The 25,753-nt window shown below is 46.6% G+C and overlaps 1 protein-coding gene across 1 annotated transcript; it reads right to left on the reverse strand.

Moving 5' to 3' along the window:
• Positions 1–23,506: 23,506 nt before the first annotated feature.
• Positions 23,507–25,124, reverse strand: LOC125556256 (uncharacterized). The gene is made up of 2 exons (XM_048719027.2): positions 24,719–25,124; positions 23,507–24,130 (listed from the first exon to the last, which is right to left on the reverse strand). Exon 2 carries the CDS (start codon positions 24,079–24,081, stop codon positions 23,686–23,688), a length of 396 nt encoding a protein of 131 aa, XP_048574984.1. The 5' UTR covers positions 24,082–24,130; positions 24,719–25,124; the 3' UTR covers positions 23,507–23,685.
• Between the last annotated feature and the right edge of the window lie 629 nt (positions 25,125–25,753).

Below are 25,753 nucleotides of genomic sequence, written 5' to 3' on the forward strand. Positions count from 1 at the left end.
ACTCTACAAATAAAATAAGTCATACAAGCATCATATTACAAGCCAGGGGCCTCGAGGTCTCGAATACAAGAGCTCGATCATAGACGAGTCAGCGGAAGCAACAATATCTGAGTACAGACATAAGTTAAACAAGTTTGCCTTAAGAAGGCTAGCACAAACTGGGATACAGATCGAAAGAGGCGCAGGCCTCCTGCCTGGGATCCTCCTAAACTACTCCTGGTCGTCGTCAGCGGGCAGCACGTAGTAGTAGGCACCTCCGGTGTAGTAGGAGTCGTCGTCGATGGTGGCGTCTGGCTCCTGGGCTCCAACATCTGGTTGCGACAACCAGGTAAAAGGGATAGGGGAAAAGAGGGAGGAAGCAACCGTGAGTACTCATCCAAAGTACTCGCAAGCAAGGAGCTACACTACATATGCATGGGTATCAAATGGAGTAAGGGTATCATATGTGGACTGAACTGCAGAATGTCGGAATAAGAGGGGGATAACTAATCCTTTCGAAGACTACGCTTCTGGCAGCCTCCGCCTTGCAACATGTAGAAGAGAGTAGACTGAAGACCTCCAAGTAACATCGCATAGCATAACCCTAACCGATGATCCTCCCCTCGTCGCCCTGTGAGAGAGCGATCACCGGTTGTATCTGGCACTTGGAAGGGTGTGTTTTATTTAGTATCCGGTTCTAGTTGTCATAAGGTCAAGGTACAACTCCAAATCGTCCTGTTACCGAAGATCACGGCTACTCGAATAGATTAACTTCCCTGCAGGGGTGCACCACATACCCCAACACGCTCGATCCCATTTGGCCGGACACACTTTCCTGGGTCATGCCCGGCCTCGGAAGATCAACACGTCGCAGCCCCACCTAGACCAACAGAGAGGTCAGCACGCCGGTCTAAACCTAAGCGCCCAGGGGTCTGGGCCCATCGCCCTTAGCACACCTGCACGTTGCGAACGCGGCCGAAAGCGGACCTAGCCTAGTGGCCTTCCAGTCCAATCCGGCGCGCGCCACTCAGTCGCTGACGTTATGAAGGCTTCGGCTGATACCACGATGCCGGGATACCCATAACTACTCCCACGTAGATGGTTAGTGCGTATAGACCAAATGGCCAAACTCAGATCAAATACCCAGATCTCGCTAAGCGTGTTAAGTATCCGCGAACGCCGACCAGGGCTAGGCCCACCTCTCTCCTAGGTGGTCGGAACCTGCCCTGTCGCTCCGCCTCAAAGATCCACTCGCGGGTGCTCCTACGAGCCGACCCGTCTTTAATCACCACATGTATCATGTATAAAGTATATAGTATATACCCGTGATCACTTCCCGAGTGATCACGGCCCGATAGTATAGCATGGCAGACGGACAAGAATGTAGGGCCACTGATGATAAACTAGCATCCTATACTAAGCATTAGGATTGCAGGTAAAGGTAACAACAGTAGTAGCAAGGATAGGCTATGCATCAGGATAGGATTAATGGGAAGCAGTAACATGCTACACTACTCTAATGCAAGCAGTATAGAGAAGAGTAGGCGATATCTGGTGATCAAAGGGGGGGCTTGCCTGGTTGCTCTGGCAAGAGAGAGGGATCGTCAACTCCGTAGTCGTACTGGGTAGCAGCGGCGTCGGTCTCGGTGTCTAGCGGAAGAAGAGGGGGGAAGAAACAATAAATATAATGCAAACAGATGCATAACGATGCATGACAAGGCAAGTAACGGTGCTAGGGGTGCCCTAACGCGGTATTAGGTGATACCGGTGAAGGGGGATAACATCCGGGAAAGTATCCCCGGTGTTTCGCGTTTTCGGACAGATGATCCGGAGGTGAAATGTTGCAGGTTCACTATGCTAGGGACACGTGGCGGACGAACGGGCTGCGTATCCGAATTCGTCTCGTCGTTCTGAGCAACTTTCATGTACAAAGTTTTTCCATCTGAGTTGCGGTTTATTTTCTATTAATTTTAAAAGATTTAAATCATTTTCAGGATTTATTTAATTATTTTAATACAACATTATCCAGAACAGTGCTGGCTGACGTCATCATGACGTCAGCATGACGTCAGCAGTCAACAGAGGTGTTGACTGGTCAACTGACGTGTGGGACCCACTGGTCATTGACTGTTTAGCCTAATAAGTGTTTAACTAAACTAACTACTGTTTAATTAAAATAATTAGTTAGTTAGGTTAATCTAATTATGATTAATTAACTTAATTAATTCCTTAATTAATTAATTAAATTATCATTATCTATTTATTTATTTTATTTATTTTACATACTATTTTTAATTCCTTTTTTTTAACACAACGTTCTGGTGCGGGGCCCCCTTGTCATAGGCCCCTGGGGGCCTAGCGGGTCGGGCGTGCGGGCGCAGGGGCGCTAGCCCCCAGTCCGAATGGGCGCCGATGCGGGAGCGAGCGCCGGCAGCGGGAACCGACGCAGCCGGCCGGCGCGGGCGTTGACGGTGCCGTGGACGCGGGCGGTGGACAGCGCGGCGCAACGGAGCACCGGCGCACTAGGCAGAGCGGCGGAGGCGGGACGGCGCGGCGAGAGCAGCAGGAGCAGTGCGGCATCGGGGCGGTGCGCGGATGGGGGCACGGTGAGCGCGCATCGGGCGCGGCCGGAGATGGCGCGGTGGGCACGGGCTGGGCGCGGCGAAGGTCGGCGTCGGTGCGCGCACGGAACAGGGGAGAGCGGGGAGGTCATGGCCATGGGCAGTGCGGCGCACGCAAGCGTTGCGCGCGGCCGGCGGGGCGAGCACGCAAGACGAAGGTAGCAGCAGCGGGGAGACGCGGGCGAGGTGGATCTGAGGGGCTCACCGGGCCCTGCAGATGTGCGAACGCGGGCTCGGGGGAGGCTTGGTGGAGCGAGACGGGGAGGCGACGACGTCGACGTAGAAGAGGCAGACCGGCGAGGGAGCGCCGGCGACGGGCGGCGGGGCGGCGTCGGGGTCGCGTCCGGCGAACGGTGGCGAGGTGCTGTAGGGCGGAGGCGCGGTCCTCGGGCGCGGGCTCGCCGGCGAGGTGGGGCTCCAGCGCGGCAAGGGATCGGGCGCAGGGTGCTCGGTGTCGCTGGAGAACGAGAGGGAGTGGGGGTCTCGATCGGGAGGAGTGGGGGGTTCGTGCGGGAGGAGTGGGGGGGTCGTGCGAGGCGACGGGATGGGCGCCGCCCAGATCCAGGGGGCGAGGGGGAGTGAGGGGGGATCGGGGACGGGAGTGGTGGACGGTGGGTTAGGGTTTGGGGGGGGGGAATGGATAAGGGGAAGGGGGAGGCCGGTTGGGCCTGCGCCCGAATGGGCCGGCCAACTGGGCCAGTAGGACGAGGGGAGGGGGTTCCCTCTTTCTTCTTTTTTTTGTTAGTTTCTTTCTTTTATTTATTTTCCTTTTCTGTCTTTATTTATTTTAAAATACTTAGGCAGTTTATAAAATTATGTTTATTACACCATATTGACCTATGTAAAATATGGCATCTCCCGAACACTTTTGTTTTAAATTTTGAAAAACTTTTATCGTTTGCTTTGATTTTGAAATTTGAATTCGAATGGGATTGAATCATCGCGAGGTTTACAACAGTAAGAGTGGTGACGAGGCATCATTAGCAGAGGTTACTGTAGCTTGATTATCCGGGCGTCACAGACGGCCACGTCAAGGAGGAGAAGCCGGACGACGATGACAACGGCGGCGGCGACGACGACTACTCCATTTTTAGCCAGTTTTTTTTAATTATATATATTATGTAATAAAAACCCTCTTTTAATGTAATATATGCCGAACTTCGCCGAACTTTGAACTTTGCTATATTTTTTAATTTTTTGAACGCGCCTGGGGACGGTCCTGGGGCCGGCGGCTGGGGACCAACTCGCTCTCAGGCTGATTTTTTTGCCCCAGCTCATCCCTAGGGGGCGATTTTAGGTGGCCCAACGGCTGGAGATGCTCTTAGGCCAACTCCACCACGCGACCCCATTCTGTCCGGCCTCGTCCGTTTGAGGTAAAACGGACAAACGAGGCGGCCCAGCGCGCGACGGTCTGGACCTATCTGGTCCGTTTTGTGTCCGGACCGACCCATTTCGAGCGCAAACTTACGCCGGGTTTGGGTCACGGCGGACACCAAACGGACGCGCGCCTCGTCCGTGTCGGGGCCGCGTGGCAGGCAGCCACCTACCTCCCACCCGCCCACATCAACGTGCACGAGCGGGCGGCCCCACATGTCATCCGCACATCGAAAGGTCGCCGTCCTTCTTTAAGTGGGATCCGTGGAACGGTCGTCGTCCACACTGCCCCACGCCACCCCACGTCCTCCTCGAAACCCGACAGCGCCAAACCCTGGCCCTCCCTTGTCCTCGAGCTCGCCGGCCGGCCACCTCGAAGCCATGGGCTTCTGGAACCGCAAGGGGAAGCACGACCGTGAGGCCAGCTCCTCCTCGGGGCGCCGCGCGGTTCCGTGAAGAAGGAGGAGCCTGCGTCACCGCCGCGCTCCTCCCGTCGAGCCCCCGCGCCGACCCCCTTCACCATCAACCCTAGGCCCGCCGGCGAGTGCGACCGGCAGTACCTCGCAGCGGACGTGTGCCGACGGGACTAGGATACGAGGACGCCGGTCCCGTGGAGCGACGTCCACCTCCCCAACGGATGGCACCTCAGCGCCGACCGTGTGCCGATCCCGTCGGTGCCGGTGAGCAGCCGTGCGCGCTGCGATGAGATCGAGCGCCGCCGCCGCCTCCTCCCTGACGACCTGTACTACGACGACAAGTACGCCCCCGACTCCGTGCTCTAGGACACATGGCTCCAGGACGAGCATGACACGCGTCGCGCGTCCTACTTCGTCGGCACAGTGTCGGGGCCGCGGCGGCCACGTCGAGAGGTGTGCGGGCGTACGCGGGTGCGCGGTCTCACGCCCACGCCGTCGCCTTCCCTGTCTCCGTCACCACCTCCACCTCCTCACATGACAGAGGAGGAGGAGGCCCGGCTCATGCAGCGTGTCATGGAGGACTCCATGAACACGCACGACGAGCGCCAGTGGGATGGCTTGGAGGAGGCGCTGGCACTCTCTGCCGCCGGCGACGTCGCCTTCCCCGAGATGGAGATGGTGGCCGTCAAGGAAGAGGAGAGGAGGGAGGAGGCGATGGAGGTGGAGCCGGTGGCCGTGTTCCACCCCGGCCTGGTGGGCCAGCAATGGAGCTGGTCGTGCACCGCGCCGGAGATGGCCGACGCCGTTGGGGGGGGGTGTGAACTGGTGCCCCACGCCGCCGCGGTCACCGGAGCGGGAGGCGTCGCCACGGGAGGAGGCCGTGCAGGCACCTCCCGCCGTCCAACCCGCCCCTGTCTACCACGCACCGCCGGCCCACCTCTGGACGCCGCCGGCCTACGTGGACCTCGTCAGCGACGACGACGACACCGGCGGCCACTATAGATGGCGAAGGCGACGGTATCGACGGGCACGGGCAGGAGCGCGCTGGCGGTAGCCGTTTTTTATTTTCTTTTTTATGTTTAATTATGTCAAGTTGGACGTGAAACTGGGCCGTTTTATGCCCATGGCGACCCTAACTAAGTTTTATGTTTATTAAACTGTGCTTATTTAATTTTTTAGTCATTTTATTTACGTTTTTCTATTTTTTTAAATCATGTCCAACGCGGACGCGATTTGGGGTGCGGCCGCGCGGTGGGCGCACGCACGACCCAACGGACAAGACCGTACATGGGCGAACCCATCGGCGCCCTAAAGGGACAAAATCCGACCAAACCAGATGTCTGTTTAGGGTCGAGCGGTGGAGTTGGCCTTATGATGTCAGATACAGGCTTTTTTGTAAACCGACACCCACCCCTGAACGATTGAAGATAATTACACCTATAGTCCCTTTACTCTCTGGCATATAACACCATGGTCCTCGAACTCGTGGAGTGCTCCACTACAGTCCTTAAACATGAGATACGCTTCAATACGGTCCTGACTATGTCTCCTACTACTCCCTGTAATACCGTATAAAGGTGGGCCCCGTATGTCAGATTATAAGAGAGAAAATTGATGGAAAAAAAAAATTCACATGGGATTTGAACCTGAGACAATTCGTTAGAAAACAACCAAGCTAACCATTGATCCACTCCATTCCTGATGTGAATCACTGATCTAAAGTACGTATAAGTCCATTTTTGTATCATGCCATTAGCGTACCATACCTTTTTTTAATATCTTGAGGCAATTTTCCTGATGCTTATTTCGTTTTTGTTTTATTTTAACAAGTTTCTGTTAATTTCCCTTTTTCGTATAAACAAATCCTGTTGTATCTATATTCTGTTCTCGTTATTTTTATGCCTTGAAGAGGTAAACATGACTTATAAAATTATTTTGATGTAAAAAAAGTGTAGGAAAATTTATGTATCTTCATTTAGGACCACAAGCACGGGCATTTATTTTGAATCCTCGTTGTATTTTTAAATACAAAATTATTTAAAAATTTGACAGCGTGTATTTTATATAGTGTCCAGTGTGGTTTTAGAATTTTTTTTATCCAACCCTACGCTCAATTACAGATTTTCCTATTCTTCTATTTTCAAGTTCGTCTTTTTAACTTTCCCATTTTAAAAATAAATGTAAGAAAAAACTAGAATAATTATTAATACGTTATTTACCTATATTAGTATTTTTATAAAATAAAAAGGGAAAATAAACATGAAATTGTTTTTTTAGATCTAACGCGCAATTGGTAAATAAAATACAAAGGAAACCGGTAAAATACGAAGAGAGGTACGTTACCATATATGTGATGCCAGGAACTTGTTTATTAGCTAGACATGATGCGTGGTCTAGTGTGAAGGTTAGCTTGGCTGCCAGGTATGCCTTTGGTGCCGGGTTTGAATTCCTCCTCAAAATTTCTGCACGTTCCTCCCTCTTTGATGTACTGACATGCGGGCCCCACACATGTATTGTATGCTGATGTGGCGCCGCGCTGGGCTGCGGGAGATGCAGCTAGGACTATATTGGAGCGTATTCTCGTATTTGAGGACCGCAGTGGAGCATTTCACGAGTTTGAGGACCATCGTGTTACATGCCGAAAAATATAAGAATGATAGGTGTAATTATCTCGAACGATCGCTTGCAAAATGGGCTAGCCCATCGTAGTAATGAGCGAGAGATCTCGTCCCGGTTTTAAGAAGCTTCCCAACCAAAATGTTCTTTTTTGTTTCGGTTTTTCCGGACAGGTTTATTTTCCATTATTTTATTTTATTTTAGTTTTTACTTTTATTTCTATTTATATTTTCTAAATATGTGAACTTCTTTCAAATTCATTTTTTCAAAACAATTAACAACTTTTTAAAGAAAACTTTCTTCAAATTCGTGAACTTTTTTCAATAATTTGTGATTTTATTAATTTTCGTGATCTTTTTTTTCAAATTTATGAACTTTTTTCAAATTCGTGAACTTGTTTTCCAAAATTTTGTGAACTATATTTCATTTTCCATGATCTGTTTTCAAATTTATGCATTTTGTCAAAATTCGTCAAATTCAAATTTGGTTTTGTCAAAATTTATGATTTTTTTTATTTTGATGGTCAATAGTCAACTAAAAAGGGGAAAAAGTTCACAATTGCAGGCGTGAATAATAGATGGGCCGACTCGGAACCGGGGGCGCGTGAGCGCCAGATCGGGAACCCGCGCTACAAGCTTACAAGTGTTGTATAGGAGCACCCTTTGGTTTGTTGTTGTGTCCTATACGCCGTTTGTGGCGGGCCTCTACTACTTTTTTAGGTTGCGGCATTTGAACACACACACACGCCACTAGGTCAGCATGGCCCTATTAAAACCAATCTAGCGTGACATGCCGCACCAAAACTCATTTTTTTAATGACACGCCTTGCTGCTTTGTTCTTAGTTTGCGGTTTAGCAGTGGGGGTGGCGCTGCAGAGCTCACCCCCTCAGCAACCACCGACGAGGCCATCCCCTCTGCCAAGGCTGGTGCTTGTGCACTTTAAAGAATCTAGTGAGAACTGAGTACAATGGGCCTAACAAATATGATAGTGTAAAATTAGTAATTTCATGAGTATGTATTGCACACCATAAAATATATAGTCAAAGCTTAAACAAGTAAAAAGAATTTAACATTGATAAATAAGGTCTTAATAGCATATACATGGTTAGTGGCGGATCCAGCCCAATTTGTTAGGATAGGGAAGAGGTCAATTGAGATGGACTTTTCTTTTTTTCCCGCTGGTACATGGGTTGGGTCAAAATCTTAGGATGCAACATGGCGTCAATGTTAATGCATTATCACTGACGAACTAAAGTAAGCAACCAATTAGTTGTGATAAATAGTCGACTTTAGCTATCGAAGATTGGCACAAGCCAATTATCACTACCCGTTTGTCATATGGTTCGTTAGTGATAACTTTCCAGTCGACCCCCCAGGGCCTTATCACTAACCGATGAGGGTGGGCCCGTCAGTGATGAGCGAACCACTAACCTATGGCTTATGGCCAGTCAGTATTGCGCGGACAATGTTAACAATTTCTAATAGTGAATATAAAGCTCATAAACTTTCTATTTTGCAACACTTTGAAGCACACTATCACTTCATTTAGATTTTGTGGGCATTTCCATTTATTTTAATGCGCCATTTTCTTCTGTTATTCGTTGGGATTTACACTCATACTTATGAAAAACATATACAAATGATCTTCTGCACTTGTGGGTAAAGCCGCTTTGAGGCTCGTTGAGGCAACAACAGGAGGCGGTGCAGGCGACAACGTTGACCCACGAAGAGGGGTGTTTGAGCTGACTTAGCCACACGAGCGAGAGGCGATGGCATCGGGAAGCTCGAGCGAGCGAGAGGAGGCAGAGGCGACTAATGCGAAGCGGGAGGTGGCAGTTTGGAGGCTGAAAGTTCAGCCTTTCAGAATTTTCGGGCATAGGGTGTGGGGTGCCTGTGCTCTGTTTAGATGGGGTCAAAACATAATGTAGGTAGGTTCCCTGAAGAAATATAGAGATTGGGGTTGTGATAGGTAATCTGCAGGAGCACAAAATGTGAGCTCCCAGGCAGTTCTGTGGTATTGAGGGTGGAATAGGTAGTCTTATGGAGATTCTCACGCTAGGGAGGGAACCTATAATACTGGATTGGGAGAGAGAGATGCTCGAGAAGAAGCTAAGTCTAGTAGAGAAAGAGAGAGGAGGGGTTTATACTTATCCATTGGTCGAGAGGTTAACATGATAGATAAGAGAGAGAAAGGGGGTGACGTGACATGGCTGGCTACGACAAAATCACGGTTAAAACAAACAAATTGGTGGTGGTGGCGGCGGGGGGGGGGGGGGTATCTTAGACGGTTTCGTGAAGTTTAGAGTTGAAGTCCAAAAACCGTCTTTCAAACCTAATCCCAACTAGTTGTAGGCTTTGGCAACAAGTAAAGGAAGTGGCAACGGAAACTGGTGTTCTGGACTCCCAGTCGTTAGTATGAATTGTGGTGATGCACATGAGCATGTTTCTATCTACCATATAAGATCAACGATAATGCTTTTTTTGTGGATGCGTGGATGGGCTCCAGAAACAGGAATTCCGCTCCTTTTAAACAATATTTTCATACCCTACTTTTTTCGAAAAGGAGGATTACCCGCAACCTTTGCATCAATTGATGCACACAGTCATATTATTAAGCAAAGTAGCCACAAAATACGTAGTTTGATAAAGTTCGCAAACTGAATCGAAATAAAAGGAAATAATTGCCACAACCGGCAAAAATAGGACAAGATAACTATACACCTCTCCTATTGTTGGACCATCATTCAAACTGGTTGTAACTAACTCGTGCTACCGTTTCCCAACTGTTGCACATATATGCCAGATGATCCTCGACTTTTACATGCCTAAATAATGACCATGTACAAATCGAGCCAGTTGCCCGGTAGATGACCTACAAAAAAATTGTGATGTTTTGTCTGTTAAAAATCATGTCAATCCTATAGTTCCAAATAACTCAAAGTAATACACACACTTCAACTCGAATATGTGCCGCTATTTTAGGCTCTACCCCATTTAACCATGCCCCAAATAGTGTTAATACTATTTTAAAGAATGATATTAAAGGACACATGTATTGTACGCCGGAATACCTTGGCTAGTGGGCATTTGAGGAAAATGTTGGATAGATTCATCCTGATCATTGAAACAAACCTGTTACTACCCTCCCAACTATGATTTGCCAAGTTGTTCTTTGGCAAGATCACTTCCTTGTGAATAAACCACATAAATACATTTATTTTTAAAGGCACCTTAATTTTTTAAATATGAAGCAACTTTGGGATCGGATCAGTGTTCATCAAATTTGTATACATTGATTTAACTGAGAATACCCCTGGCACCAAAAAAATTCAGTATAGTGTATCTAGCTCATCATAAAGGTTAACCTCCATCAACCTATGCATAAGATGTAGTCATCTATCCCATCGTTTCCCAACCGGGATCTTCTAAACTAAATTTAAGGGAACTAATCCTAGTGGTGTAGTTACGAAGGCATCTTTACGTTATACAATATTCTAAAGGGTTGGATATTGTATGGTCAGCGACATTTCTTCTATACATGTATCTTCCCAAACTCTAGTAGTGTTACCGTTTCCTACAATGAATTTGCTCCTATGGAGGCAACCTTTGTTCTCATCAACCCCTTCCAAAAAGGAGAACCATTCAGCTGCGCCGTTACTTGTGCAAGGGTTTTGGATTGCAAATACTTGTTACGCAATAACTGTATCCATACATCCTCTCCCTCTACAGATAACCTATACAACCATTTACTGAGCAGATGCTTGTTCTGTACATCAAGGTTTTCAATCCCTCAACCCCCTTGGTCCTTCGGCCTATAAATTATAAATCACTTGGCCAGCCTATACTTGGATTTATTAACATCGTTTTGACATAGAAAACATGGTCGATAAAAGTCCAGCCTTTTTTGTACCCCCACAGATACTTCAAAGAAAGACATTCGAAACATCGGCATACTTGTAAGCACGAAGTTCATCAGAATTAGCCGACCGCCATACGACATAAGCTTGCCCTTCCAGCAACTTAGCTTCTTCTCAAATCAATCCTCGATGCACTTTCATTCTTTGTTGATTATTTTTTGGTGATGAATTGGGACTCCAAGGTAACTAAGCAAAGAGATCCCAACTCACAACCGAACCGTCTATAATTTTCCTATTCTTCCTTGGCGCGCCAAAACAGATCAGCTCACTCTTGTTGAAATTAATTTTCAAACCAGACAATTGTTCAAAAAGACATAGAACCAGATTTATATTTCTAGCTTTTGCCAAAGCATGTTCCATGAAAATAATAGTATCATCTGTGTATCGTAGTATGGACACTCCACCCTCGTCAAGATGAGGAATGGGCACACCCACTTGACCGTCCTCTTTGGTTCGATCAATGAGAACCACCAACATATCAGCAATGACATTAAAGAGGATAGGAGGCATTGGATCCCCCTGTCTCGGACCTTTTTGCGTTTGAAAATAATGACCTGTATCATCATTGACCTTGATCCCTACGCCGCCTTCTTGTACAAAGGATTCGACCTACTTCCTCCAGGCCGCATCAAAACCCTTCATACACAAAGCCTTTTGCAGAAATGACCACTTAATTTTATAGTACCTCGGTATAAATTGCACTAACATATATTTTTGTTTGTGACCGGAAAAAAGACAAATACAATGTTTAAAATGATCTTGTATTTGAACCAAAATTTTGTCTTTTTGTGTAGCCCAGAAATCATTTTATTATTTAATAAAACTTTGCAGATAACTAGAGAGCATGTATATGTCTTTGCAGAAAAAAGGAGTTCTTTTGGAACTTTAATTTTCTTTCATGCTTTTAAAATCTCGAAAAAGGAAAAAGGCCTCCGTCTTTTATGGAAATGGAAGCTTTATTATGCCCTCGCCCTACATCCACGGTGCATAAGAACAACTTATTACATAATCAAAAGCTTCAAGAGCATACACGCCTCATACCCCTTGGCCTGTGCTCTCAAGACCCACGCGATTAGGGATCCCTTGCGTCCTGCCAGCGTCACAGGTCTTCCTCGCTTTATGTGGTCTCGGGACATAGTGGCACTGTTAGAAGGGATAGAGGGAAATTGGTGGAATAGTTGATGTTGTTGTATTGCTTGAGCCTCATGGGCATATATATAGGAGTACAAGGTCGTCTTGGAGTACAAGGCAAGGTGGATTAAATCCTACGCTATCCTATGTTTCCATGATAACAATGATACTCAACATCCCCCCGTAGTCACAACGGTAGCGACGCAGACGGTGAGACTGGAGAAGAATCCGAAGGCAAGCTGATGGACACCCCCCCACAGTCGTAACGGTCATCGGAGTCGTGGCTGGAGTGGAAACCGACGAGGTTGCTCAAGCAAGGCGGTAGCCCTTTGTGCCGTTTGTCGAGGTAGCCGAGAGCGTAGGTGGTGTAGCCATAGTCGAGGTAGCCGTGCGAAGAATGCTGTGGTCGATGTCGAGTTAGGGGTCGCCGGTGTCGAGGTAGTCGCCGTGGAGCCGCGAAAGAAGAGCAGCGGCAGAGGCGGCCTAAGGAGGAGGCGGCGGCTAGAGAAGGAGCGCGACGGCGGTGCTCGAAGTAGGCGATAATGAACCCGACAGCGTGACAAAGACCGGCGCAGACGCTGATGTTCCCGTGCCAAGGAAGGTGGGGCAGTGCATATCACGTGGAAGTCAACGCGCGTGGATGGCAGTGGATCGCGGGCCACAACGTTACGACCTGAAGGGGCGACACAACAACGGCGGGCAGGTCGGGGCGACGACGGGGAAGACCTCAGGGCGGTTGCAGGGATCGCGTGCCACGCTCGCTACGGCCCGACGGGGCGACACGGAGGCAGCGCGAGGGTCAGTGCAGCCTCGGGGACGGCCTGGAGCGGACGGCCTCGGTGCGGCGGTTGACCGCGGGCCGCGACACTACGACCCGAAGGGGCGACGCAGCGGCAACACGCGAGGTGGTACAACCACGGGAACGGCCTCGGGGCGGCGGCGGGGATCACGCGCCGCGGCACTATGGCGCGAAGGGGAGACGCAGCGGCGGCGCGGATCGGTGCAGCCACGGGAAGAACCACGGGGCGGCAGCGCTGCGGCCCGATGGGGCGACGCAACGACAGCCTGTTGCTCGATCGGCGGAGGGGCGCGCTGAACTCAGGGACATGGCGGTGATGGCCGGTGTAGATCGACGAGCGGCCGTCATGCGAACGACGGCCGTGAGGGGACGCCTGTCGCGCGAGGCCGCCGGGTCGGGGCGACGGGCGGGCAGACGTGCGGACAATGACCGTTAGGGGCTGCCTGTCGCGTGCTACCTCTTGAGCACTGCGTTGTTTTCCCCGAAGAGGAAGGGATGATGCAGCAAAGTAGCGTAAGTATTTCCCTCAGTTTTTGAGAACCAAGGTATCAATCCAGTAGGAGGCTATGCGCAAGTCCCTCGTACGTGCACAAAACAAATAAATCCTCGCAACCAACACAAATAGGGGTTGTCAATCCCTATAAGGCCACTTACAAGAGTGAGATCTGATAGATATGATAAGATAATATTTTTGGTATTTTTATAATAAAGATGCAAAGTAAAATAAAGGCAAAGTAAATAACAAAGGAAATAACTAAGTATTAGGAGATCAATATGATAAAGATAGACCCGGGGGCCATAGGTTTCACTAGTGGCTTCTCTCGAGAGCATAAGTATTCTATGGTGGGTGAAAAAAATTACTGTTGAGCAATTGACAGAATTGAGCATAGTTATGAGAGTATTTATGTATGATCATGTATATAGGCATCACGTCCGAGACAAGTAGACCGACTCCTGCCTGCATCTACTACTATTACTCCACTCATCGACCGCTATCCACCATGCATCTAGAGTATTAAGTTAAAAACAGAGTAACGCCTTAAGCAAGATGACATGATGTAGAGGGATAGACTCATGCAATATGAAGAAGACCCCATCTTGTTATCCTCGATGGTAACAATACAATACGTGCCTTGCTGCCCCTACTGTCACTGGGAAAGGACACCGCAAGATTGAACCCAAAGCTAAGCACTTCTCCCATTGCAAGAAAGATCAATCTAGTAGGCCAAACCAAACTGATAATTCGAAGAGACTTGCAAAGATAAACAATCATACATAAAAGAATTCAGAGAAGATTTAAATATTATTCATAGATAGACTTGATCATAAACCCACAATTCATCGGTCTCAACAAACACACCGCAAAAAGAAGATTACATCGAATAGTTCTCCACAAGAGAGGGGGAGAACATTGTATTGAGATCCAAAAAGAGAGAAGAATCCATCTAGCTACTAACTATGGACCCGAAGGTCTGAAGTAAACTACTCACACTTCATCGGAGAGGCTATGGTGTTGATGTAGAAGCCCTCCGTGATCGATGCCCCCTCCGGCGGAGCTCCGGAACAGGCCCCAAGATGGGATCTCATGGATACAGAAAGTTGCGGCGGTGGAATTAGGTTTTTTGGCTCCGTATTTGATCGTTTGGGGTACGCAGGTATATATAGGAGGAAGGAGTACGTCGGTGGAGCAACAGAGGGCCCACGAGGGTGGAGGGCATGCCTGGTGGGGGTGGGCGCGCCCCCTACCTCGTGGCCTCCTGTTTCCTTTCTTGACGTAGGGTCCAAGTCTCCCGGGTCTTGTTTGTTGAGAAAACCACGTTCCCGAAGGTTTCATTCCGTTTGGACTCCGTTTGATATTCCTTTCTTCGAAACCCTAAAACAGGCAAAAAACAACGATTCTGGGCTGGGCCTCCGGTTAATAGGCTAGTCCCAAAAATAATATAAAAATGGATAATAAAGCCTAATAATGTCCAAAACAGTAGATAATATAGCATGGAGCAATAAAAAATTATAGATACGTTGAAGACGCATCAAGCATCCCCAAGCTTAATTCCTGCTCGTCCTCGAGTAGGTAAATGATAAAAAACAGAATTTTTGATGCGGAGTGCTACTTGGCATAATTTTAATGCAATTCTTCTTAATTGTGGTATGAATATTCAGATCCGAAAGATTCAAGACAAAAGTTCATATTGACATAAAAATAATAATACTTCAAGCATACTAACAAAGCAATTATGTCTTCTCAAAATAACATGGCTAAAGAAAGTTATTCCTACAAAATCATATAGTCTGGCTATGCTCTATCTTCACCACACAAAATATTTAAATCATGCGCAACCCCGATGACAAGTCAAGCAATTGTTTCATACTTTTGACATTCTCAAAACTTTTTCAATCTTCACGCAATACATGAGCGTGAGTATAGCACTATAGGTGGAATAGAGTGGTGGTTGTGGAGAAGACAGAAAGGGAGAAGATAGTCTCACATCAACTAGGCGTATCAACGGGCTATGGAGATGCCCATCAATAGATATCAATGTGAGTGAGTAGGGATTGCCATGCAACGGATGCACCAGAGCTATAAGTATATGAAAGCTCAAAAAGAAACTAAGTGGGTGTGCATCCAACTTGCTTGCTCATGAAGACCTAGGGAAATTTGAGGAAGCCCATCATTGGAATATACATGCCAAGTTCTATAATGAAAGATTCCCACTAGTATATGAAAGTGATAACATGAGAGACTCTCTACTATGAAGATCATGGTGCCACTTTGAAGCACAAGTGTGGTAAAATGATAGTAACATTGTCCCTTCTCTCTTTTTCTCTCATCATTTTTTATTTAGGCCTTTTCTCTTTTTTATGGCCTCTTTTCTTTTTTTTCGTCCGGAGTCTCATCCCGACTTGTGGGGGAATCATAGTCTCCATCATCCTTTCCTCACTGGGACAATGCTCTAATAATGATGATCATCACACTTTTATTTTTCTTACAACTCAACAATTACAACTCAATACTTAGAACAAAATATGATTCTATATGAATGCCTCCGGTGGTGTACCGGGATATGCAATGACTCAAGAGTGACACATATGAAAGAATTATGAATGGTGGCTTTGCCACAAATACGATGTCAACTACATGATCATGCTAAGCAATATGAAAATGATGGAGTGTGTCATAATAAACGGAACGGTGTAAAGTTGCATGTCAATATATCTCGGAATGGCTATGGAAATGCCATAATAGGTAGGTATGGTGGCTGTTTTGAGGAAGGTATATGGTGGGTGTATGATACCGGCGAAAGGTGCGCAATATTAGAAGGCTAGCAAAGGTGGAAGGGTGAGAAAAGTTCGTATAATCCATGGACTCAAGGAACTTTAATATCATCATCTTCATATCTCAAAACAATTATCAAGTATCAAACTTATCATAGTATTCAACACACTCATAAGAGAATTTTTTTTTATTCTCGAATACCTAGCATATTAGGATTTAAAGCAAGTTACCGTGCTATTAAGACTCTCAAAATAATCTAAGTAAAGTATGAGAGATCAATAGTTTCTATAAAACAAATCCACCGTGCTCTAAAATATATAAGTGAAGTACTAGAGCAAAATTATATAACTCAAAAGATATAAGCGAAGCACATAGAGTATTCTAAAAAATTCTAAATCATGTATGGCTCTCTCAAAAGGTGTGTACAGCAAGGATGATTGTGGTAAACTAACAAGCAAAGACTCAAATAATACAAGACGCTCCAAGGAAAACACATATCATGTGGCGAATAAAAATATAGCTCCAAGTAAAGTTACCGATAGAAGTAGACGAAAGAGGGGATGCCTTCCGGGGCATCCCCAAGCTTTGGATTTTATGTGTCCTTAGATTATCTTGGGGGTGCCATGGTCATCCCCAAGCTTAGGCTCTTGCCACTCCTTGTTCCATAATCCATCAAATCCTTACCCAAAACTTAAAAACTTCACAACACAAAACTTAAAGTAGAAAATCTCGTGAGCTCCGTTAGCAAAAGAAAATAAAAGACCACTTCAAGGTACTGTAATGAACTCATTCTTTATTTATATTGGTGTTATACCTTCTGTATTCCAACTTCTCTATGGTTTATAAACTATTTTACTAGCCATAGATTCATCAAAATAAGCAAACAACACACGAAAAACAGAATCTGTCAAAAACAGAACAGTCTGTAGTAATCTGTAGCTAGCGCAAGATCTGGAACCCCAAAAATTCTAAAATAAATTGATGGACGTGAGGAATTTATCTATTAATCATCTATAAAAATAATTAACTAATAGCACTTTCCAAATAAAAATCGCAGTAGTTCTCGTGAGCGCTAAAGTTTCTGTTTTTTTAAAAGCAAGTTTAACAAGACTTTCCCCAAGTCTTCCCAGCGGTTCTACTTGGCACAAACACTAATTAAACACAAAAAACACAACCAAAACAGAGTCTAGATAAATTATTTATTAAATAACAGCAAGGAAAAATATTTGGTTGTCTCCCAATAAGCGCTTTTCTTTAAAGCCTTATAGCTAGGCATTGATAATTTTAATGATGCTCACATGAAAGACAAGAATTGAAGTACAAAAGGAGCATCATAAAGCATGTGACAAACACATCTAAGTCTAACATACTTCCTATGCATAGGCATCTTATAGGCAAACAAACTATCAAGGCAAGCAAAAACTAGCATATGCAAGGAAGAGGAAAGAAACAATAGCAATCTCAACATAACGAGAGGTAGTTTAGTAACATGAAAATTTCTACCACCATATTTTCCTATCTCATAATAATTACATGTAGGATCATAAGCAAATTCAACAAAATAGCTATCACATAAAATATTTTCAACACGATCCACATGCATGCAAAGTTTGACACTCTTCCAAAATAGTGGGATTAATATTAACTAAAGTCATGACCTCTCCAAACCCACTTTCAATAATATTGCAAACACTATTATCAATCTCATATTCATCATGGGGCTTAAATAAATTTTCAAGATCAAAATAAGAATCACCCCAATCATGATCATTGCAACAAATAGTAGTCATAGCAAAACTAGCATCCCCAAGCTTAGGGTTTTGCATATCATAAACACAATTGACATTAAGAGAATTTATAATAACATCATTGCAATCATGCTTTTCATCGAAGGAACTATCAAGTATGGGTGCAATAGCAACGATATCATATTTAACATAAGGAACTATAGCAAATTCATCTTCATAAATATTGGCATCATGGCCACAAGAATAGCAAGCATCATGTTCATCCAGGGATATTTCAACCAAATCATCGGAATCATCATTATCTATAGATTCATGCATATCATTATTTTCTTCCAAAGCAGCGGTCATTCTTTCAATAAATTCTTGGACATAGACATTATGAGCAAAGTTTTCATTGCAATATTTAAGTATGACGGAATTTTCAGATTTATTGAGAGTAAAATCATACTTTTCAATCAAAGAAGCAACTTCATGAGCACCCTTAAAAACGACAAATTCTTCAATTTGTTCGATATCATAGTAACTATAAACACCCTTTGCATAAGAAGATAAGATTTCATTATCATTGAACTCGCATAGGTAGGGAAGGTGTTTTTTAGGGTTCTTAGAGCAACAAGTAAAATCACAAATTTCACAAAGATTCCAAGCATAGCATAGCAAACTATTTATATGATACCATAAGAGCTTCCCTTTTTCAAACAAACGATGACGCACAAAATGAGCATGCTCATCTAAAGATTTCCCATCAACTAGGCTAGTTGGGGTTTCAGCACGAGCGCATAAGGATCGAAGATGATCCAAGTAGAACACTTTAAGTGGATCCATATCAATAGATTTTTAGCAAGCAAAGATGCAAGCAAATAGAAGGCACACACAAACAAGGATACATACGGGAAGAAGGCAAACAAAAGAGGAGGCAAATAAAACGGCAAGGGTGAAGTGGGGGGAGAGGAAAACGAGAGGAAATGAGAAATAATGTAATGCGGTAGATAAGGGTATGTGATGGGTACTTGGTATATTGACTTTTGCGTAGACCTCCCCAGCAACGGCGCCAGAAATCCTTCTTGCTACCTCTTGAGCATTGCGTTGGTTTTCTCCGAAGAGGAAGGGATGATGCAGCAAAGTAGCGTAAGTATTTCCCTCAATTTTTGAGAACCAAGCTATCAATCCAGTAGGAGGCTACACGCAAGTCCCTCGTACCTGCACAAAACAAATAAATCCTCGCAACCAACGCAAATAGGGGTTGTCAATCCCTATAAGGCCACTTATGAGAGTGAGATCTGATAGATATGATAAGATAATATTTTTTTGGTATTTTTATGATAAAGATGCAAAGTAAAATAAAGGCAAAGTAAATAACAAAGGAAATAACTAAGTATTAGGAGATCAATATGATAAAGATAGACCCGGGGGCCATAGGTTTCACTAGTGGCTTCTCTCGAGAGCATAAGTATTCTACGGTGGGTGAACAAATTACTGTTGAGCAATTGACAGAATTGAGCATAGTTATGAGAATATCTAGGTATGATCATGGATATAGGCATCACGTCAGAGACAAGTAGACCGACTCCTGCCTGCATCTACTACTATTGCTCCACTCATCGACCGCTATCCAGCATGCATCTAGAGTATTAAGTTAAAAACAGAGTAACGCCTTAAGCAGGATGACATGATTTAGAGGGATAGACTCATGCAATATGAAGAAAACCCCATCTTGTTATCCTCGATGGCAACAATACAATACATGCCTTGCTGCCCCTACTGTCACTGGGAAAGGACACCGCAAGATTGAACCCAAAGCTAAGCACTTCTCCCATTGCAAGAAAGATCAATCTAGTAGGCCAAACCAAACTGATAATTCGAAGAGACTTGCAAAGATAACCAATCATACATAAAAGAATTCAGAGAAGATTCAAATATTATTCATAGATAGACTTAATCATAAACCCACAATTCATCGGTCTCAACAAACACACCGCAAAAAGAAGATTACATCGAATAGTTCTCCACAAGAGAGGGGGAGAACATTGTATTGAGATCCAAAAAGAGAGAAGAATCCATCTAGCTACTAACTATGGACCCGAAGGTCTGAGGTAAACTACTCACACTTCATCGGAGAGGCTATGGTGTTGATGTAGAAGCCCTCTGTGATCGATGCCCCCTCCGGCGGAGCTCCGGAACAGCCCCCAAGATGGGATCTCGTGGATACAGAAAGTTGTGGCGGTGGAATTAAGTTTTTTGGCTCTGTATCTGATCGTTTGGGGGTACGTAGGTATATATAGGAGGAAGGAGTATGTCGGTGGAGCAACAGGGGGCCCACGAGGGTGGAGGGCGTGCCTGGTGGGGGTGGGCGCGCCCCTTACCTCTTGGCCTCCTGTTTCCTTTCTTGACGAAGGGTCCAAGTCTCCCGGGTCTTGTTTGTTGAGAAAATCACGTTCCCGAAGGTTTCGTTCTGTTTGGACGCCGTTTGATATTCCTTTTCTTCGAAACCCTAAAACAGGCAAAAAACAATGATTCTGGGCTGGGCCTCCGGTTAATAGGTTAGTCCTGAAAATAATATAAAAGTGGATAATAAAGCCCAATAATGTCCAAAACAGTAGATAATATAGCATGGAGCATTCAAAAATTATAGATACATTGGAGACGTATCATCGCGCAAGGCCGTCGGGTCGGTGAAGAGGCTGGCCGGTCGCGCCGGTGTCGGAGTAGAGGCGCACGAGGGTCGATGGAGGCGGCGGGCGACGCAAACCGATCAAGCATAGATCGGAAAACCAAAAAGAAAAACGCCGATCAAAACGACCAACGAGAGAGTGAAAAAAATCTGGAGCAAAGGCTCGGGAAAAAGACTCTCTAGAGCTGCCGGTCAACATAACCGGCGGACGAACCCTAGGTATGGGCGGCGCGGCCCTCGATGGCGATCATGAAGATCCGCCCCGGGGGCAGCGCAGTGCGGAAGCGACTGCGGCTAGGGTTTGGATCGAGATTAGACTGATACCATGTTAGAAGGGATAGAGGGAGATTGGTGGAATAGTTGATGTTGTTGTATTGCTTGAGCCTCGTGGGCATATATATAGGAGTACAAGGTTGTCTTGGAGTACAAGGCAAGGTGGATTAAATCCTACGCTATCCTATGTTTCCATAATAACAATATACTCAACATCCTCCCGCAGTCACAACGGTAGCAACACGGATGGTCAGACTGGAGAAGATTCCGAAGGCAAGCCGATGGACACCCATGTTAGAAGGGATAGAGGGAGATTGGTTGAATAGTTGATGTTGTTGTATTGCTTGAGCCTCGTGGGCATATATATAGAAGTACAAGGTCGTCTTGGAGTACAAGGCAAGGTGGATTAAATCCTACGCTATCCTATGTTTCCATAATAACAATGATACTCAACAGGCATGATGGCCCCTAGCTCTTGTTGGTATGAGGGTTCCTACCCCATTTTAGGTGTCTTTTTGTCGTTTAGGGTTTGTGTCATGCTGAGAAAGACGAAGCGATAACGGCTCTGGGGATGCAATAAGGTTCTCCTCGTCTAGCCCTCGTCCTGATGGTGCATCTAGCATGGTCGAAGGGCGTGTGAAGGTGTGTTTCTGGGAATCTCGTAGGATTTGATCGGGATTGCTCTTCGGTGGATCCATCGGATTCAATATTTGTTCGTGTGTGTTCATGTGTGTTTATGCTTCTCTTCATTGGCGATTTTTCAATTGATGCTTTATTACTTAAAAGCTTTAAGTATTACACCGACCTCTACATAAATAAGATGCACATACCCGGCCTATTCATCGGTGATGGTTGTTGTTCCGGTGTCCTATGTGCCTTAGCACAATGATTTTTCAATTTTCTACTACTCCCTTCATTTACTTATACAAGGTCACTATGAAAAATACATTTGCATCTATACAAGGCCACCAACAATAATTGAGACAAAGTTATTGATATTTCTTTGAACTAGAAGCCTATTTAATATTTGCATGCATGCAGTCATAATGACGCTCCAATCGACTTTCTATCCTTTCCTTGCATTCATGCAGTGTATTAATGATTGCAGTAAACGAAAAAAACTACTTTACAAAGCAAGGCATTAAATTTTATCTTGGTACTTGTAATATGAGTTTGTGGCTTTGTATAAAAATGGAGGGAGTACAATAAGTCTGCCCGACTCCGATTAGGGAGGGGCGATGGTGGGGCACGTTTTCGGCTTGCACCTGTGCTTGTAGTCGTCGCTAAATGGTCTGCGAACATGGATGTAATCTTTGTTACGTATGATGTTCTTTTGTAGTAGCATGACCATCGATGAATACATTAGTAGTTGTTTTAAAAAAGCTTTTAAGAACAAAACAAAACTGTAATTGGCATTTTTAGAGAAAGGGATAAAGCCTGACTTCAAATTAATGAAGCCATCAACCGGCTGGGGATACAATGGTGTTTATTACATGGATACAATCTTGAGACAAGTATGAAAAGTAGACAACAAGAACTAAGATGCTAACTAGAAAGGCCCAAGCACAGCTGCCACCGATAAAAACAACAACTCAAGTCTAAGGTGAACTCCACGCCGAAGAGGATCATCACGAGCAGAGGCCATAGAGCCGCAACAGACGGAGGATGAGAAGGACACCGCTGCAGGAATGAGCATCGTCGCACATGCCAGGCCAGCCAAGCCGAGGACGGGGGAGAGAGCACCATCTCTCCACACAAGTTGCCGGAGGGGAGACCACCATCTCCACTCGCCCCAAACTGAAGCACCACCACCGGCCAGCAACCCCACAACGCCGCCGAACAAGGAACCACACAAACGGAAGCGGGAAGGCAACCTCACACCCAACACCGATGGCGCCCAGCAAGAAACACACCACCGCCGCCGACGCAGACGACCCAGAGCACATCCACTATTCTCCATTCATCCCAAGGCGCCGTCTTCAAAAAGATCACGACGCAGGAGCGCCGCTGTCGCCCGACCATAGATGGCCAAGGTTTTGACCCAGGATTTGGGGGAGGAGGAGGTGGGGGAAGGAGGGGAATCGAGCGCCCCCTCAAGAGGGGAAACGGGGCCAGAGCCACCGTCGGCGTCGAGGTCGACGGGAGGTCGACCAGGGTTTTCCCCCATCCCAAGCCAACCCCCACCACGCCCACAGGGCAGCCGACTCAGTAGCCGACGAGGACGGATGGCGCCGAGAAGAAACGTCGGGATCCAAATCTGGCGCACCTATCGGAGTAGAACACGTCGCGAGAAGCCACCTCCGCCCACGCGACCGGAAGGGCCAACCAACACCTGCAGCGCCACCTGTCGGACGAGGTCGACGCCGCCATCGGTCCCAGGGCCGCCGCCACGGCGTCCAGAGCTCCCCAAAGAGATTCAAGGCAGCACAAGCCTTGCCGCCCCCTTCATCAGCAGCCACGCAGGGCGCCGGCGACTGCCTCGGGAGGCAACGGGGAGGGAAGGGAGGGAGGGAGGGGGGCTAGGGGATCTAGGGTTCGTCGCCCGCAAGAGGGCGACACAAGAGCCGGGTGGCGGATTCGTCGTAATTGCCATTTTCGTCAGGCATGTCATGAACGGGGAAGCAATTAGGGCTCCGTAAATGGAGTTCCTCTCATAAAGTTTTAATCCATGTGCCAGCCATTAGCACTGGCCATAGAACCAACTGACATAAATCCCTAAAATCCATAATGTCATAGTAACTCATAATAAATCTAAAAGCTACCACTAATAGTGCATTTTCAAGCTACTGGAGTAGTACTGCATAACTACTTGCTGCAATTAGGCAGTTCCTCATTACGTCACACTTCTTCTTCAGTCTTCAGAGCCTCACTTGCTCTCCACCCCTGCCTCCGCAGCTCTCCGCGGGGTGCTCTTCCGCCGGCTCCCATTCTGCCGGAATCCGGTTGGCGCCCTCGCCGGAGCGCCGCCCTTCCCGTCCGTCGCTGACTCCGAGCCGCGCTTCGACTGCCGCCGCCTCTTCTTCCCTCCGTTCCCGGCTGCGCCCGTCGACTCCTTGCGTGGCGCAATCTCTTCTTTTGTGCCGTCGCCGTCGTCTTCAACCTTGGCGGTGTCCTCTTCCTCATCGGCATCGTGCTTGCGAAGCTTCTGTGGCCGTCCCCTCCTCTTGTAGGTTGGGATCACCTCCTCACCAGCGCTACCCGCATCCTCGTTCTTCGCAGCTTCCATCGATTCCTTGGCCTTCCCACCTCTAGGCCTGCCCATCCAGGATCCAGGCAGCCCACAGCCTGACCCAATAGCTCTAATAACAGAGCTGCAAGTAGCAGAAATAAATCGAGTGAGACCATCTTTCCTCTCGGTGCCTACCTTGGAAAGAATCAACCAAATAACTGATGCATAAAGAGACATGATTTTCAGTCAAAAAAGAGAGCAGAAGACAAGGTTTCAGACTTTCAGTCAGCATCTGAAAATCTGCTACTGTAAATGGCTACAAGAAGGTTCAGATTAAGCAGCTGTTGGTTTAAAGCTCGGCTATCTAACGATGAATCCCTCCTTACAGATGCATGCCATCTGTTGTTGGGGGTAAAATACACAAAAGATCTTCCAGAGTTCCGATGATTTCACCACAAATCAGTCTGTAGAACCAGGAGAATCAAAGGACTCCGACCTATTTCAGGTGGGAATGAAAGCTTGCTTGCTTGCTAGGTGGGTATCCAAGGAGAACCAGCTACAAAGCAACCTAACCACTGTACCATCTAAATCCAACAACCAAAAACAAAAGGCAAGAACCGCGAGCAACCTCATATCTACCAGTGGAGCGCTATCAAGAACTCCAAATCATCACCCCAGGTCCAACTAGGGATTGATTAACAGAAGAACAGAGAAAGAAACGACGAAGAACCTGGAACGACAAAGAAGCTGGCTGGCAAGGCAAGGCAGGCGACGAGCTTGTTCTAACAAAACTCCCCTCTCTTGGATTCTTGCAGCAAGAGGAGATCTTCAGAGGCTTGCTAGTTTGTCTGGACTGATCTATGGTTGGTTTGCTAGTTTGTCTGGACTGATCTACGGCTGCCCTCGGGCAAGAACAAGACGGAGAACAGAGGAGGCGCAGGGTGATGCTGTTGGGCCAATGGACTATGGGCGGCAGATACGGACGGTGGGTGGGGAGCGTCTGAGGTTTTGTGGAAGATTGTGCGCACACAGAGAAGAGAAGAGAACCGAGAGGCAGAGGAAACTGGTCACACTATTCTCCAGAGAGAGGGAGAGTGGGAAAGATGCTATACCGCCCATGGACCGCAGTAACAACGTGGAGGCACAGGCAGGAATGTACCCGCAGGGCATCCTGGGGCAGCGTCACGGTAAAACCACCCATTTCTTCTCGCTTTTGCTTGTGGTTTACAAGACTTGGCCACTGAGGACGGCGGGGACATGTAACGTGAGAGACGAGACAAGGCCAGTGTGAAATGTCCCCTGGCGACGCAGTGTACGTGGATGCACTGATGATTCCCTGTTTGTAGTTTTGGAGGGAAATGCGCAGAGGGGTGAAAAATGCTGGAAGAGACAAAGGATTTACCATCCTGGTGGAAAACACCAAACTCGGCCGTGTCCTCTCCACGGAGGACGAACCAACAACATGGACGACTCGAGTGATGGTGTTGTTCATCACGTAGTTATGGCCGTCCCGTGCACCCCCCGGCCTCCGAGGATTTGTACTATCGACCTTTTGGTTTCAGTTTAAGCCTATGGCAAACAAACTTTTTCAAAAACCTGACCTATCTTGGGTCAACTGGTTCTTTCAACATTACTCTCTCGACTTCACATCTAGGCCACCAAACCCCCCCTACCTTTGGAAAATCGTTAACCAACAACTATACCACCTTCGTAAAATTTCTTTCGTCCTTACTAACAATGGCACTTACACTTTCTTCTGGCTCGA

Source organism: Triticum urartu, chromosome 5A (genome assembly GCF_056163025.1).
Source record: "Triticum urartu cultivar PI428250 chromosome 5A, HENAU_Tu73, whole genome shotgun sequence".
NCBI lineage: Eukaryota > Viridiplantae > Streptophyta > Magnoliopsida > Poales > Poaceae > Triticum > Triticum urartu.

What these genes read in the sequence shown, in the direction of transcription:
- LOC125556256 (XM_048719027.2), bottom strand. Translation starts at nt 24,081, where the DNA reads ATGGGCAGGCCTAGAGGTGGGAAGGCCAAGGAATCGATGGAAGCTGCG.